Source organism: Fistularia commersonii, chromosome 9, assembly GCF_037954325.1.
Source record: "Fistularia commersonii isolate RoL2024-O1a breed Wild chromosome 9, RoL_Fcom_v1.0, whole genome shotgun sequence".
In the NCBI taxonomy this organism is placed as follows: domain Eukaryota; kingdom Metazoa; phylum Chordata; class Actinopteri; order Syngnathiformes; family Fistulariidae; genus Fistularia; species Fistularia commersonii.
This window is the reverse complement of record NC_141292.1, coordinates 17068286-17085785: the sequence shown is the minus strand read 5'-3', so window position 1 is coordinate 17085785 and position 17500 is coordinate 17068286. Positions and strand designations below refer to the sequence as shown.

The following is a 17500-nucleotide window of genomic DNA, read 5'->3' as shown; positions in this document are numbered from 1 at the left end:
TACAAAAAAATTCTCCAAATATGAAAATTAAGAAAATAAAAACATAAAAAAAACCTGAAAATAAAATAAAACGCAATAGATTTCAATTAAGAAAAAAAGCCAAAATAAAACAACCTAGAATAAAGGCTATAATATAATAAAAATAAAACAAAGGCAACACAGAAATAATATTAAATGAAGAAAATTGGCAAAATTGATTAGAAAATTAAAGAAAAATCATGGAAACCTGTCGAACAAATTAAAAATAAAGAAAACGTCAATGAAAAATTGAAAATGTAAACAAAAATTGTGTAAATAATGGTAATAAAATACTTCGGAATAAAACAATACATTTCAGTTGAGCAAAAAAAAAAAATCAACACATAGTAAAAAATGTTCAAATGAAAATAAAAATGAGAACACCAAAACGAAATTAAATGGAGAAAAAAACAGGAAAATAAAGGCAATTAAAGAAAACTTACAAAAAAATCCCCAAATATAAAAATCAAGAAAAAAATTTTGTACATAAATCGATCAAAAAGAAGAATTTCAAGTCCAGTTGCCATGACAAGATTTTGACAAGAATTAAATAAAAAAATAGAATAAAGTACAATAAAATCTACAAAATAAATCAGAATAAATTTCAATTAAGAGAAAAACACAGAAAATCTCCAAATTAAATATAATTGAGAACATTAAGATAAAATCGAAATAAATAAAACACCAAAATAAAACCTGCCGAAATGAAGCTTCAAGAAACCACTAAAGTTTATCTGCCAAGATAAAATAAAACAAAACTGAGAACATCTAGAAAATTCAGAAACAAAGGGAAATTGCTGGAATATAATAAACCAGAAAACAACTTATAAAAATGTTGATAAGATCCGCCAAAATACAAGTGAGGAAAAACCGCCAAAATAAAATAAAACTGAGGAAAAACTGCAAAAACAAAACGGAGGAAAAACCAGAATAGAATAAAAGAGGAAACCCGACAAATAAAATACTAGTTAGAAAAAACACCAAAGTAAAGCAAAACAAGATAAAAGTAATAAAAAACAGCAAAATAATATAGAAGTGGGTAAACCTGCAAAAATAAAACAAAATTCGGAGAACCGAGGAAAACGACAAAAATAAAATAAAACCGAGAAAAATCGTAAAATTAAAACCAAGAAAAACCGCAGTAATAAAATAAAACAAAGGCAACTCCCTAAAATAAAATGCAAGTGGGAACAAATGAATTAATATGACAGAAAACAACTCAAAAATAAAACCAAGAGAACCTGACAAAGTATTATAAAGGTGACAAAAAAAAACTCAAAATAACTCATTAAAGTGACGAGAATAATAACAAATAAAATAAATGGGAGAAATAAAAATCAAACTAAAAAAATACAATAACTAATTAAAATGATGTAAAAATCTCCAAAATCATATCAATGCAAGGGAACCCGCCAAAATTAATCAAAACTAAGGAAACGTGCCAAAATAGAATGCAGGTGAGAAATAAAAACCAAAATAAAATACACAATTAAAGTGACAAGAAAAATAAAATAAAGTGAAGGAAACCCACCAAAATAAAATATCTTTAAAATTAAAATTAAAAATAAAATAACCATTAAAAGTGGCGAGAAAATAAAATGAAATTAAGAACCCCAGCAAAAACAAAATTGCAGGAGCCAAAATTTTTTTTAAATAAAATAACTAATGAAAGTGACTAGAAAAATAAAATTAAACAAAAGTAATTCACCAAAATAAAAGACAAGTAAGAAATAAGAATTGGTTAAAATAGCTAATTCAAGTGATGAGAAAAATAAAATAAAATGAGGGAAACCTGCCAAAATAAAATACATGTGAGAAATCAAAACCAAAATGAAATAACTAATTAAAGAAATTAATAAAATAAAATAAAATGAAGGAAACCTGCCAAAATAAAATACATGTGAGAAATCAAAATGAAATAACTAATTAAAGAAATGAAAAAAATAAAATAAAATGAAGGAAACCTGCCAAAATACAATATTAATTCCAACTTATAATAAAGCGCCACCAAACCCCGCCAAAACAAAATACATCCAATCAAAATAAAGTAACTAATTAAAATGACGAGAAAAATAAAAATAAAATAAGAGAACCCGTCCAAAAAAAAAAAAACACAGTTTACAAAAAAAAAATAAAATAAAATAACCAGTTAAAATCACATGACACCCGCCAAAATAAAATACAAGTGAGCAAAAAAAAAAAAACGCCAATTTTTTTTTAAAAACAACACAGAAATGCTAAACGCTAACTTTACAGGTGACCCCTTTGAGGCGGCCTTTGATTGGAGGAGCATCGTGCAACGTCCCCCCCCCCGAACAGGAAGTGGGATTAAAAACGCCGTCGTCGTTTCGTGTGGTTTCTGGAATGTTGCACCCGCGGGGAGGAGGGGTTCCAAACACAACAGCCCCTCTGTCGTGGGGCGAATTGTTCCGACCCGCGGCCTCCCATTATTCCCCCGGGCACAATGGCGTCGGTGTGCCAACGCCGGGGAGGCCGTGATGTCAGCGAACGCACCGCCGGGGCTGGTCACATGGGGAGGGGGGGAGGGGGGTGCGGGGCGGGAAAAGAGGGGGGGGATTAAATTAAATTTAAAAAAAACGGTGACCTTTGAGCTTCTCGTTCTTGTCTAAACATCTCTATCGCTTCTTCTGTCGTCACGGTGACATCTTAGTGAAAGCGGCGTCACGTTTCCCCGTGACGTCACGTCTCCCCCTCCCCCCTGTCAAAGTGAAGCCGTCCGGTGACGTCATCAGCGCCCCACATCCGGGTTCCGGAGGGGGAAAAAAAAAAGTAATAATAACCAATAAACGCATTTGATTCTATTTAGCCAGTTTTGTTTGTATATATTTATTGTCTGTTTATACTGTATGTGCTCAATAAAAATGAAAAAAATAAAATAAATTAAAAAAAAAAAAAATCGATAAGCGCCCCCGATCGATGCTGGAGGGGGCGTGGCTTAGCTGGGGGCGTGGCCTCCGCCAGAGGAGCCAATCAGAGCGGAGCTTCAAACCCACGTCGACTCTCCGCCTCATGAGTGAAGAAGAAGAAGAAGAAGAAAAAGAAGAAGAAGAAGAAGAAGAAGAGGGTGAGGAAGAAGAAGCGAGATGTTCCTCGGGGTGTGAACCGTCCGGACTGCGGATCAGACGCGCAGCCGCAGGTGAGTGCGTTACTTCGTTACTTTTTTCTCTTTTTTTTTTACCGGAAGTAGAAACAAAAGCATCCGCGCTTGTCGGGTCTCCTCGTAGCTCGTGGGAACGAATTACGCTACTTGTTGTTGTTGTTTGTTTTTGTTGTTGTTGTTTTTCGAGACGCCGGAATCGTTTCACAAACAAAAGAAACAAATGATAAATGGGGGAAAAAAAAAGGAAAAAAGCAGGGAGAGAGTTTCCGGCAGGGCCGTTCGTAAGATTTCCAGGGCCCGAAGGGCAGGCATCTCGGTGGGGCCCCCCTAACACTTCCGTTAAAATAAAATAAAAAAAAAAACAGCTTTTATTGTGAAAAATCACAAGACTAATGAGTTATTGATTACATGCAACAGACTAAAATTTAGCTCCCCCCAAAACGTAAATTTTCCTGGAAGCAATTAACTTTTAAGTAGTTTATCGATTAATTAATCGTCATCAGTATCAATTTCGATTTTCAAGTTTTTTTTCAAGAATACACATTTTTTTAAGGTCTAATGATACATGAAGAAGGTTGTGGAATAAGAATATGAAAAACTTTATTTATCCCGAAGGAAATTGTTGTGCCAGAGTTACAAGAAAAACATAACAATAATAAATAGTAGTAGAAAATTGTTTAAACAGTAAAAAAAAAAAAAGGGGGGTAGAATAAGAAATACAAATAAACTACAAAGTGTCTTATCAAGTACCAAGTGAACGATAAGGAACGTCCTGGTGGAGAAGGTGAACTTCCTCTCCTTGGCGGCGTTCTCGGCGTGGAGCGTCGCTACGGTAACATGCCGCCCGCGTTCGTCCCGGATTCTCCGTCAGGAGGCGAGAAATCCCTCCTTCACGCCGTCACGAGTGGCGGACGCACAAATATAGACGCCGTAGAACGCCTCATCTCCTCGCCGCCTCCGCCGACACCAAGTAGATCCGCTTCGTTCCCCGCGGAGAACCTGCCGGGTGTCTTATCGCCGTGACGACCGGGATAATGGCGGCAAAATGGATATGGAGGACAAAGTTGGTTTTGGTAGAACTTGTGTGTGTGTGTGTGTTGGTTTGTGTGTGTGTGTGTGTGTGTGTGTGTGCGCGGAGTGATTCCAGCCAGGACACGTGACTTTGTCCGAGGAGAGGCGGCGGCGGCGGTGACAGTTGTCTGTACTTTTGGAGAGAAGATGAGGACTTTTGAGGTGTAATAACATCAAAGGAGGTTGAATAACATCAAAGAATATGTAACAGCATCATAGGAGATGGATGTAATAACATCATAGGGGTGTAATAGCATCAAATTATGTGTAATAACATTAAGGAGCTGTAAAAACATCAAAGAGTGCATCTTAGCATGTTTTATAACATCAAAGGAGGTGTACTAACATCATAGGAGGTGTATTAACATCAAAGAATATGTAACAGCATCATAGGAGATGGAAGTAATAACATCATAGGGGTGTGATAGCATCAAATTAGGTGGAATAATATTAAGGAGTTGTAATAACATCAAAGAGTGCATCATAACATGTGTTATAACATCCAAGGAGGTGTAATAACATCAAAGGAGGTGTATTAACATCAAAGAATATGTAATAGCATCATAGGAGATGGAAGTAATAACATCATAGGGGTGTGATAGCATCAAATTAGGTGGAATAATATTAAGGAGTTGTAATAACATCAAAGAGTGCATCATAACATGTGTTATAACATCCAAGGAGGTGTAATAACATCAAAGGAGGTGTATTAACATCAAAGAATATGTAATAGCATCATAGGAGATGGAAGTAATAACATCATAGGGGTGTGATAGCATCAAATTAGGTGGAATAATATTAAGGAGTTGTAATAACATCAAAGAGTGCATCATAACATGTGTTATAACATCCAAGGAGGTGTAATAACATCAAAGGAGGTGTATTAACATCAAAGAATATGTAATAGCATCATAGGAGATGGAAGTAATAACATCATAGGGGTGTGATAGCATCAAATTAGGTGGAATAACATTAAGGAGTTGTAATAACATCAAAGAGGGAATCATAACATCAAAGGGTGCGCAATAACATCATAGAGGGCGTAATATCAAAGAAGACAGAATATTATCAAAGAGGGTATCATAACATTACAGAATGAGTAATACATTATAGAAGGTGTAATAATATCATAAGGGGTGTGATAACATCAAAAGAGGTGCAATAACACCAAAGAGAATGCAACAACGCCATCGGAGATGGAAGTGATATCATAGGGGGTGTAATAACATCAAAGGAGGTGTAATGACATCAAAGAGGGCATAGTTATATCACAGAGGGGGTCTAATAACATCCAAGGTTAGTAATGTAATAACATCAAAGGAGATGTAAAACGCATCAAAGGAGGCCTGATATCACCAAAGGTATAATAACAGCAAAGAAGGTGAAACAAATATGTAATGAGATTGAGGAAAGTGTAATAACCATGTAACAACAACTGAGGGAGGCGTAATAACATCAAAAGGGGTGTAATAACTATTGGCAAAGGTGTAATAACGTAAAGGAAGGTGTAACAACTGTGTAATAACAACTGTGTAAAGTGTAACGACATATAGAAAGGTGTAACAACCATGTATCTCATTCATGAGGGTGTAACAACAGCGTTTCAACAAATTGGAAAGTGTAATAACTGTGTATCAACATTAAGGATAGTGTAATAACTGTGTAACAACTGCAGAAGCTCTAACAACTATGTAACAACATATTGGAAAGTGTAACAACTGTAGAAGAAGGTATAACACCCACGTTACAACATGGAGGAAAGTGTAATAACTATGTAACAACATAGAGGAAGGTGTAATAACTGCGTCACAAGCACAGAGGAAAGCATACATGTCACTTGCCCCTCGGAAGACGTACTCAAATGAAGACGTACCTGGTTTTAGCTAACTCACTTCCTGTTTTCTCCCGCGGGGGAGGAGCCAATCCTGTTGCTGATTGGTCGGTTCCCCGCCGCAGGTGTCCAGCCCAGGAGCCAGACGCCATGCGGTCACCCCGCCCTTTCCTGCTGCTGGTCCTGCTTGTCCTGGTGCTTCTGGTCCACCAGGCCCGGTCCAGACCCGCCACCGACAAGGACACGCATGAAGGTGAGACCCCGAAACCCCGGATCTTCTGGTGGGCCTCCTAGGTTGGCGGGCAGGTCAGGTTCTCCAGATGGTTGACATCCAAAGGACCTCTGGAGGACGCTCTAGGTGGTTCCTCTATTGGCTTCAAGGCAATTGCAACCAGGTTCTCCAGATGTTTGAAATCTGAGGGCATCTGGAGGACACTTGAGGTTTTCCCTCAGGGGATCTCTGAGGTCCCGTGAGGTTCTCCAGATGTTAAAGGTCCAAAGGAGCTGTGGAGGACTGTTGTTCCTGCATTTGTGTGAAGTGTTTCCTGCCAGGTTCTCCAGATGTTTGGCATCGAAAGGTCTTCTGGTGGACTCTTAAAGCGTTATCTGCTCCATTTGAAGGTGATTTTTATCAGGTTCTCCTGATCTTGGGGTCTTCTGGAGGACTCTTTCTGGCGGTTTTAAGGGGATTTCTGAGGACTTCTCAGGTTCTCCAGATGTTTGGTATCTGAAGGACTTCTGGAGGACTCTTAATGTGATCTCTACTCCATTTTGAGGTGATTTCTATCAGGTTCTGCTGATGTTTGACACCCAAGGGACGTCTGGAGGTCTCCCAAGGCAACCTCTGTTTGATGCCAGGATGATACCTATCAGGTTCTCTTGAGGAGCTTTCTGCCTGCGTTTTGAGGACATTTCTTGAGGTTCTCCTCCAATCGGATGTCTTCTGGGGGACCCAAGCTTCTGACCAGTTCAGGGAACTTCTGGTCTTCTCACCATACTGGTTTCGTTCAACCCTCCTGATTTTAAAGGGGTTCCTGTCCCTGAACGTTCTGGAGATGGACCAGTCTGGGGAAGGAATTTGCCAGATGGGTTTTCAGACCCCAGTGGACCTGGACCTGGACCTGGACCTGGACCTAGACCTGGACTTGCATGTGGTCTTGAACTAGGACATGGACTTGGACACGGACATGACCTGGACCTGAACTAGGACCTGGACATGGACATGGATATGGACCTGGTCTTAGACCCAGATTTGGACTTGGACTTGAACTAGGACCTGGACATGACCTGGACCTGGACCCGGACCTGGACTTGGTAGTAGATGTGGACTCAGATCATCTCTCTATGCATCCATCCATCCATCTCAAGCGTTCTCTCTGTTAGCAGTGAGTGTGATACTGGAAGAAGCATTCCCACACGCCTTAAACTGAATTCTCTAGATTTTCAAGATGCTCCGGATTTTCTAGATCCTGTAGTTTCTCTGGATGCTTTGGGTGGATTCTGTCGTCTCTCTAGATTCTGAAGATTTTGGATTTTTCACTTGTCCACATCCTTTCGCTTTGATGTGGTTTGTCTAGATTGTTTAGTTTTCTGTGGTTTCTCAACATTCTTAGATTTTTGTACTTTCTCTTGATTCTTTATTGTACTTGTTCTAGATTCTCTGTGTTTTTGTGGCTTGTAATCATTCTTTCTAGTTTAGTTTCTTTCTAGTTTTTCCAGATTCCATAGGTCTTTTGCACTTTCTCTATAGTCTGTCTTTTTGGTGGTTTCCCTAGAATCCGTAGTTGTTTTTTTTTTGTCTTTTTTTGGGGGGGGGTCGAGATTTTGATTTAAAGAAAATCTAGATTCTTTACATTCTGTCTTGTTTTTTTTTTTTTTTTTTTTTTTCGTTTTTCTAGTTTCTTTTTTGTTACTTGTGTTTCTCTGGATGTGTTTTTTTTTTTACTTACTTTTTACTTTTTTACCACTCGATTTTTATCCGTAGTTTATCTAGATTCCTTAGGTTTTTTCGTATTTTTTAGGTGTTTTTTCTAGATTCCTGAGTTTTAGTGGTCTTTATTTGTTTCTGTTATTCTTCAGTTTTTTTTTTTGTTGTGAATTTTAGATTCTTTAGTTTTTGAGTTCTTAGTTTTTTGGAGGTTTCTCTAGATTCCTTCATTTTAATTTGTTTCTCTACAATCTTACATTTTTGTACTATCTCAAGATTGCATAGTTTTGTAGTTTCTCTAGATTTAAAGAAATAATTGTTTTCTTTTTTTTTTCTCCAGATCCTTTTGTTTCTGTCATTTTTTCTAGACTGTGAAGTTTGTTTTTTCTCCAGATGTGTCAGTTTTTTGTTGGTTGTCTTTAGTTTTCCTGTTTCTCTAGATTTTTAATCATTTTTTAATATTAGGTTTTCTTTGTTGATTCTCTAGATACTTCAGTATCTAGAGATTCTGGTATTTTTTTTATTTTCCTCAGGTTCTGAAGGTTTTGTGGTTTCTCTAGATTCTTTAGTCTTGCAGTTTCTCCAGATTTTAAAAAATGATTCTGTATTGTTTTTATTTTTTTCCCCCAGTTTATCTAGTCTTCATTTTTTTTCTCGTCCTTTAGGTTTTTTGTGGTTTCTTGAGATACTCAAGTTTCGCAGTTTCTCTCCATAAAAAATCTGTTTTACATTTCTTTAGATTCTATATTTTCTGGGATATTTTTATAGTGTATTTATATAAAAGTTTATTTATATAAAATTCTCTAGATACTAAAGTGTCTTGAGAAAGTTATATTTTTCCTAGTTTCTCCAGATTCTTCATTTTTTTGTGTCCTTCAGCTTTTTTTTGTGTTTTTTCTAGACACTTTAATTTTGGAGTTTCTCTAGATTCAAAATACTGTTTTAAGATTTTTGTCGTTTCCTTAGATTCTGTTTTTTTGTCCCCCTCGTTTCTCTAGATTCTTTATTTTTTTGAGTTCTTTATTGTTTTTTTTTTTTTTTGTTTATTTTGGTGGTTTTTCTGGATCCCTTCGTTGCGTTCTGGACATCTCCCAGAACACAGTCCGACAGGCGTTTCGGAGATTCTGAAATCCCGAGTTTCCTCCCCATGTCGGCGTGAACCAGAGCTCTCCTCTCTGTTTTTTTTCCCCGGGCAGCATCTGGAGCCCAGACGCCGTTCGCTTCCCGTAAACGCCAGGCGCCGTCACATGACCTGCACCTCCTCCTCTTCTTCTTCTTCTTCTTCTTCTTCTTCTTCCTCTTCTTCGTCTCCGACCACACGGCGTTCCCGTGGCAACGGCGGTCTCCCGGAAGGCCGAACGCCGAATAACAAAGGGTTTTTCCGGGCGACCGCGGATTTATTGGCGGGACGGAACGGCGGCTGTAAATTCTGGAAGCTGATTGGCCGCTTTGAAGTCAAGTCGCTTTTTTTTTTTTTTTTTTTCTTTTCTTTTCCCCTTTGATGGTTTCCTTTCATGTCGTGTCAGTGTGTGTGTGTGTGTGTGTGTGTGAGGGTTCTCCAGGTTCTCCTTAGGTGTGAACGCGAGGGTGAATGATCGCTCGCCTGTGATTGACAGCTGAGCTCAAGCCACGCCCCCTTTTCCCGTCGCGTTTAAGCCCCGCCTCTTTTCCCATCGGAGTTTAAGCCCCGCCCCTCCCGTGTCGCTCCGCAGCCGACCCCGCCAAGTCGTCGGAGGACGAGGAAGACGACGAGTCGTCGTCCGAGGAGAGCAAACTTTCCAACGAGTCGTCCATCAGCAACGAGAGTCTGCAGCGTGAGTGGAAACTTTCTCGGGAATTTTTCCCTCCTGAAGCTTTTTTTCCCCTGAAAATTCCCATCATTTTCAATCTTTTCAGCTTGAAATTTTTCCGATTCCTCGCTTTCTCTTTTGACATGTGTCCCTGTCAAACTTTCTGTCTTGAAAGTTCCTCCCTGAAACTCCCCTTCCAGAGCTGTTCCTCCTGAAGTCTTGACCAGAAGCATCTCCTCTGGAAAATTTCGCTTGAATTTTCCCGCCTGCAATGAAAATTTCCCCTGAAATTTGCCTTCAATTGTCTGAAAGTTTTCCCTCTCAAGCTTCTCTCTTGAAACTTTTCCCTTCGAAACTTTTCCTCCAGAGCTGTTCCTCCTGAAATCCTCGAGCCATTCTGAAAAAAACATTTCCGGAAACTTTCGCTCAAATTTTCACGTCTGAAATGAAAATTTCCCCTGAATTTCATCCTTAATTTGACTGAAACTGTCCCGAAATGTATAATTCCTTTTTCAAAACTTTTCCCTCTCAATCTTTCCTTCCTGAAACTTTCCCCCTGCAACTCCAGTCTTGAAAGTTCCTCCCTGAGACTTCCTCTCCAGTGTTGCTCCTCCTGAAATCTTTGAATCTTCTCCAGCAACATTTTTCATCTGCAAAATTTCATGAAAAAAATCCAAAAAAACTACAATTTTCCCCCTGACATGAAAATTTCCCATGAATTTACCTTGAATTGCCTGAAAGTTTCCCGAAACCTCTGCCTGCCGCTGCTGTTTCTCTCTTGAAACTTTTCCCTCCTGAAATCTTCGACTCTTCTCCAGACTCATGTTTCATCTGGAAATTTTCTAGAATTAGAATTTGAAAACTTAAAAAAAAAAAAGTAGAATTTTCCCCACAGGAATGAAAATTTACCCTGAATTCACCTGAAATTTCCTGAAAACTCACTGCCTGACTCTTATACTTCTCTCTTGAAACTTTTCCCTCCTGAAATCTTCAACTCTTCTTCGGAACCATTTTTCATCTCAAAATTTTCTTGAATTAAAATGTGAAAAATCCAGAAAAAATAGAATTTTCCCTACTGGAATGAAAATTTACCCTGAAATTGCCTGAAATTTTCCCTCTTGAAACTTTTCTCTCTTGAAATCTTCAACTCTTCTTCGGAACCATTTTTCATCTCGAAATTTTCTTGAATTAAAATGTGAAAAATCCAAAAAAACTAGAATTTTCCCTACTGGAATGAAAATTTACCCTGAAATTGCCTGAAATTTTCCCTCTTGAAACTTTTCTCTCTTGAAATCTTCAACTCTTCTTCGGAACCATTTTTCATCTGGAAATTTTCTAGAATTAGAATTTGAAAACTTAAAAAAAAAACAGAATTTTCCCCACAAGAATGAAAATATCTTCTAAATTTTACCTTCCCATGAATATTTCCCAAAAGTTCTCCGCCTGCATCCTATCCAGATGTCTCCTCTTGAAAACTCCCCCACCCCTTCTCCTGTATAAAACGATTTCTTCTAAAAGAATCTCGAGAAATATTCCCCCCCGTCAACTTTTCCCTTCCGCAGCCTCGCCGCCACAGTGGGTGACGCCGGACAAGATGGAGAAGCAGCTCCACGCCGTCCCGGCCAGCCGGACGGTGAAGTTCCGTTGCCAGGCGACGGGGAACCCGCTCCCCACGCTGAGGTGGTTCAAGAACGGCAGGGAGTTCAGGAAGGACCATCGCATCGGAGGCTTCAAGGTGAGGGAGGGCGGGTTCGTTCACTCATTCACATGGAGGAGACGTGCTGTCGTTTACCCTCGTGTTTATACTTTATCTAAACATACGGCCAGTCACTCAATCATTCACACCTAAATACAAATTTAGGTGTGATCTGTCACATATACGTACAAACATTAACTTGTTCATTCATTAACGTGTCTTATATGGACATACAACCATTCACTCCTTCCTTTACATGCCTTGTATGGGCATACAACAATTCACCCTCTCATTCACATACCATATATGGGCATACAACCATTCACTCCTTCCTTCACATGCCATATATGGGCATACAGCCATTCACATACCATATATGGGCATACAACCATTCACCCTCTCATTCACATACCATATATGGGCATACAACTATTCACCCTCTCTTTCACATGCCTTATATGGGCATACAACCATTCACTCCTTCCTTACATGCCATATATGGGCATACAACCTTTCACATACCATATATGGGCATACAACCACTCACATACCATATATGGGCAAACAACCATTCGCATACCATATATGGGCATACAACCATTCACATACCATATATGGGCATACACCCATTCACCCTCTCATTCACATACCATATATGGGCATACAACCATTCGCATACCATATATGGGCATACACCCATTCACCCTCTCATTCACATACCATATATGGGCATACAACTATTCACCCTCTCTTTCACATGCCTTATATGGGCATACAACCATTCACTCCTTCCTTACATGCCATATATGGGCATACAACCATTCACATACCATATATAGGCATACAACCATTCACATACCATATATGGGCATACACCCATTCACCCGCTCATTCACATACCATATATGGGCATACACCCATTCACCCTCTCCAACATTCACTCATTCATTCATGCCTCACATGTCCCATGTGATATTGACCTTCACCGTCTCACCCGTTCCCTCCTCCACGGTGCGAGAAGGTCCGCGACCACCTGTGGAGCCTCATCATGGAGTCGGTGGTTCCCTCAGATAAGGGCAACTACACTTGCGTGGTGGAGAACCCGCACGGCAGCCTGTCGCACACCTACCTTCTGGACGTGGTCGGTGAGGACCCGCCTTAAGCTCCGCCTCCATTAACCCCCCGGTTTTGTTTTTAGCATCGGCGCTAAAGCAAGCTAGCGCACCTCTCGCTGTCGCTTTTCTCCAGAGCGCTCCCCTCACAGGCCCATCCTGCAGGCCGGCCTGCCGGCCAATCAGACGGTGGTCGCCGGCGGCGACGTGGAGTTCGTGTGCCGCGTCTTCAGCGACCCGCAGCCTCACATCCAGTGGCTCAAACACATCGTCGTCAACGGCAGCAGGGACGGACCTGACGGACATCCCTACATCCGCGTGCTCAAGGTGCCGCTAGCTAACTTCAGTTTTTAAAAAATGCTATTTTTTTGAAGGTTTTCAGGTAAATCGATATATTATCTTTTTTTTTTTTTTTTAAATCGGGAGTGTAAACTTTTTTTTAAGATTTTCAGGTAAATTCACATTTATCCTTTTTTTTTCAGTTTATTTTTCAGAAATGAAAGCATTTTTTTAGGTTTTGGGTAAAATTCATGTTTTTATTAACCTTTTTTAAAAAATGATGTTAACTTTTTTTGAGGTTTTCAGGTAAATTCATCTATTATCTTTAAAAAAAAATCAGAAATGCAATTTTGTTGAGGTTTTCTTGTTTTTTATTTTATTTTTCAAAACTGTAAGCTTTTTTAGGTGTTCAGTCAAATTCACATCTATATTTTGTTAGAAAAACTGAAAAATGGTAACTTTTTTTAGATTTGCAGGTATATCTAATTTATCTCGTTTTATATTTTATTTTTCACAAATATAAGCTTTTTATTCGCTTTCGAGGTAAATTCATATTTATCTTTTTTTATTTTATTTTTCAGAAATGTAAGCATTTTTTTAGGTTTGCAGGTAAATTCATATTTTCATTAACCTTTTTAAAAAATGTAAAATATTTTTATGAGGTTTTCAGGTAAATTGATATGTTATCTTTAAAAAAAAATCAGAGATGCAATTTTTTTAAGGTTTTCTTGTTTTTTATTCATTTATTTATTTATTTTTTAAATCAGAAATATAAGCTTTTTTAGGTTTTCAGTTAAATTCACATTTATATTTCATTAAAAAAACTAAAAGATTTTAACTTTTTTGAAGTTCGCAGGTTTATTCATATTTATCTTGTTTTATATTTTATTTTTCACAAATTTAAGCTTTTCATTAGGTTTTGAGGTAAATTCATACATATCTTTTTTTTTAATCAAAAATGTAAACTTTTTTTGAGATTCATATTTACATTTTTTTTAAATTTTTTAAGATTATATGATTTTATGTTTCTTTCATATTTATTTGTTATAAATGCTTCTCTCTCAATGGTTATATGTCATATCTAGCTAACATGTGCGTGCTCAAGATGCAAAATGTAAACAATTTTTTTTCAGGAAAATTCATATTAATCTTTTTTTGTTTTCTCTTGTTTTTATGGCTTTACTTATATGGTCATTTCATTTTAATTTCCGTTTTATATATGTTTATTATTTAATACTTATATGTTATATCTAGCTAATGTGCATGCCCAAGATGCCACTAGCCTAGCTTCATTTGTTGCATGACTTTTTACAACATGACATTTTTTTGAGGTTTTCAGATAAATTCATATTTATCTTTTTTTGTTTTTGTTTTTATGGTTTCACTTTTAAGGTATTTTCATACTTAATCATATTTTATAAATGTTTATTTTTTAATGCTAATTTCTAGCTAACATGTGGGTTCTAAAGGTTGTGCAAACCTAGCCATTGTTTGCAGAGGCTTCAATTCATTGCAAATGACTTGAAAAAATGTTTAAAATGTGAAAAAATTCTTACTTTTTTGTATGTAAATTTTAAGTAAATTCTTTATTTTCAGATAAATTCATTTTTATCTATTTTTTATTATGCTAATATCCCACATAAAGCTAACTCGTGCGGTCTAAAGGTGCTGCTAGTCTAGCCGTCGACTGGCTAATGGAGAACATGCACGAGGAGCTAAAAAAAATAAAAATAATTGGAGGTGCATTATTGGTGGGGAAAATGTAACTAATTAGAAAAAAAACTTTTAGATAAATTCATATTTGTCTTTTTCATTTTTTTAATTTGCATTTTTTTTTTTTTTACTTTTCAGGTAATGTTATATTCAAATGCTACTATCCCCTACCAAGCTAACCTGTGACGTTATGTGATTAGCGAATCCCGTCTCTATTTCAGCCACTTCCTGTTTTGATTTGGAAAAATTCCTCTTCCAGACGGCGGGTTTGAACTCGACGGACAAAGAGATGGAGGTTCTGACGCTGAGGAACGTATCGGTGGACGACGCCGGGAAATATACCTGCCTGGCCGGGAACTCCATCGGGGTGTCGCATCACTCGGCGTGGCTGACGGTGGTCAAAGGTTAGCGCCCGTTATTCTTTTACGAGAAAAAAAAAAAAAAGGTTGCCGATGGCGGTTAGAGCGTCCATCCACAGATTTTACGTGATTTGTTTTCCGATGTTTTTTTTTTTTTTTAAAGAAAGTGTTTTGAAAGTAGCGCTTTTTTTTTTTCCAGGATTTATTTCTTGGTTTGGTGTTTTTGTCATGCTAGTTTTTCTTTTTTTTCTATTTTCAAATTGTTTCTTCCCCTTTTTTTATGATTTTTTTTCCAGCCGATAATAAATCAGATATAATCATGTTTTTCTATCAATTTTAAGAAATATATTCTGTTTTGTCTTATTTTTCAAATCTTAACGTTTTGTTTTGCTCTCTTCATGTTTTTTTAAGCAAAAAAAAACTAATTTCCATCAACATATTTTCCAAAATGTATCATTTTTTTATTCTCATTCTATTTTTTTAATTAAGAATAATTTCTTAATTTTTTTGGTTTTTGAGTTTTCCATGCAGTTTTTTAAGCAAAAATATCTGCCATCTATTTTCCAATTTAAATGCCCATATTCAAACAATTTCTTTCACATGTTTGAGTTATTGTTTTTTATTTTTAATTTTTTTTTTTTTAAATTTGATGCAGTTTTTCAAACCCAAACAAAATCCACAGTTGTAAAGTATGCTTCTCCAAATTTTTATAGAATATTCCTGTTGACCTCGAAGCAATTTATTCCTAATGTTTTGAATGTTTTAATTAAAATGATTTCCCAGTATTTCATTTTTGATTTTTGATGCTGTTTTTCAAAAACAATCCCAAATTTCAAAAAGATGCATTATTTGTTTAATAATTATCAAACGTTGATCCTAATTGTATTTTTCCAAATTTAAGCAACTATTCTTTAATTTTCCTTTCACGTTGTAAAGATTTGTTAAGCAATTTGATCCGAAGCTTTTGAACATTTTAATAAGAATATCACAGTATTTCATTTTTGAATTTCTATTGCCTCTAGAAAACTCCCAAATTCAAAAATTACATATTTTTTCAAATACTTATCCAATCGCATCAAAATCATTTCATCATTTCTCAGTATTTCACTCTTGAATTTTTCCCCAATTTTAAAATCCCACATTATTTTCCAATATTTCTCAAATGGGTCCAATCCTATTTTTCCATCCAAATTTGAACATTTTTTCAGCAATCTGTTTTTTTTATTGTTTTAATAATAAATGATTTCCCAGTACCATATCTTCCGCACTATAAGGCACAAAAACCGACACTTATAATCTGATGCGCCTTATAGTGCGGAAAATTCGATATTTCATTTTTCAATTTCTATGCAGCATTTCGCTTTTTCCCAAAAAAACCCAACAAATGTTAAAATTTCACCTTATTTTTCCAAGATTTGTCTGATGTAGATCCAGTCATATTTTTTCAATATTTAAACAATTATGTTTTAATTTTCCCGCCATTTTCAAATTCTGTGTTTTTTTTACTCTCTAAGTGTAAAAGTTATTTCTCAGAATTTCACGTTTGAATTTTTCTTTTTCTTTGAAAATAAATTCCAAATTTTAAATTATAGATCCATTCATATTTTTCTAATTTGGAGCAATTTTTATTGAATTTCCTGCCATATTTTAAGCTTTCTTTTCCAGTGACTTGTTCATTTTTGAACATTTCAATAAAAAAATGATTTCCTAGTATTTTGTTTTAGAATTTTTCACTTCCTCCCAAAAAATCCCAATTTTTTTAATTCTGTATTTTTTGGAACACTCCAAAAAACTCCAAAAAAACACTCCAATTTGTGAAAAAAAACTCAAATTTTGAGCAATATTTCTTGAATTCTCTTGCCGTATTCTAAGCGATTTAGAGAAGCACCAGAGAAAAATCCCAAATTTTAAAATTCCACATTATTTTTCCAATATTTGTCCAATGTAGATTCACTCATATTCTTCCAATTTTGAGCAATATTTCTAGAATTTTCTTGCTGTATTTTTAGCGATCTTTTTCAGTTCTTTCAGAGAAAAATCCCAAATTTTCAATTTCTGTATTTTTCAACACTTCAAATGTATAAAAGGTATTTCCCAGTATTTCACATTTTTATTTTTATTTTCCTCAAAAGAAAAATCCCAAATTGTAAAATTCCACATTATTTTCCCAATACTCGTCCAATGTAGATCCATTCATATTTTTCCAATTTTGAGTAATATTTGTAGAATTTTCTAAGTGGTCTTAGTGATTCTTTTCATTTTTTTCAGAGAAAAATCCTAAATTTTAAAATTCCACATTATTTTTCCAATATTTGTCTAATGTAGATCCAATCATATTTTTCCAATTTTGAGCAATATTTCTAGAATTTTCTTGCTGTATTTTAGTGATTTTTTCTGAAAAAAATCCCAAATTTTACATTTCTGTATTTTTCAGCCCTTCAAATGTATAAAAGCTATTTCCCAGTATTTAACATTTTCATCTTTCGTTTCTTCAAAAAAAAATTATGCATTCTAAATTTCTGCATTATTTTTCCGATATTTTTCCAATGTAGATCCAATCAAATTTTTCCAATTTTGAACAAT

At 36.2% G+C, this 17500-nt stretch overlaps 1 protein-coding gene across 2 annotated transcripts in view; it reads left to right on the top strand.

The window, feature by feature from the left end:
* Nucleotides 1-2872: 2872 nt before the first annotated feature.
* The window catches only part of fgfr1b (fibroblast growth factor receptor 1b), a 26393-nt gene continuing 11765 nt past the window's right edge, over nt 2873-17500 (top strand). The window contains exons 1-7 of one of the 2 annotated variants that reach the window (XM_086152838.1): nt 2873-3175; nt 6127-6294; nt 9681-9782; nt 11321-11493; nt 12476-12599; nt 12703-12893; nt 14818-14962. In XM_086152838.1, the coding sequence (XP_086008964.1) occupies nt 2956-3175; nt 6127-6294; nt 9681-9782; nt 11321-11493; nt 12476-12599; nt 12703-12893; nt 14818-14962 (1123 nt within the window). In that variant the 5' untranslated portion in view covers nt 2873-2955. The remainder of the gene's footprint in view (nt 3176-6126; nt 6295-9680; nt 9783-11320; nt 11494-12475; nt 12600-12702; nt 12894-14817; nt 14963-17500) is intronic. The other variant, XM_086152840.1, reaches the window with a different exon arrangement.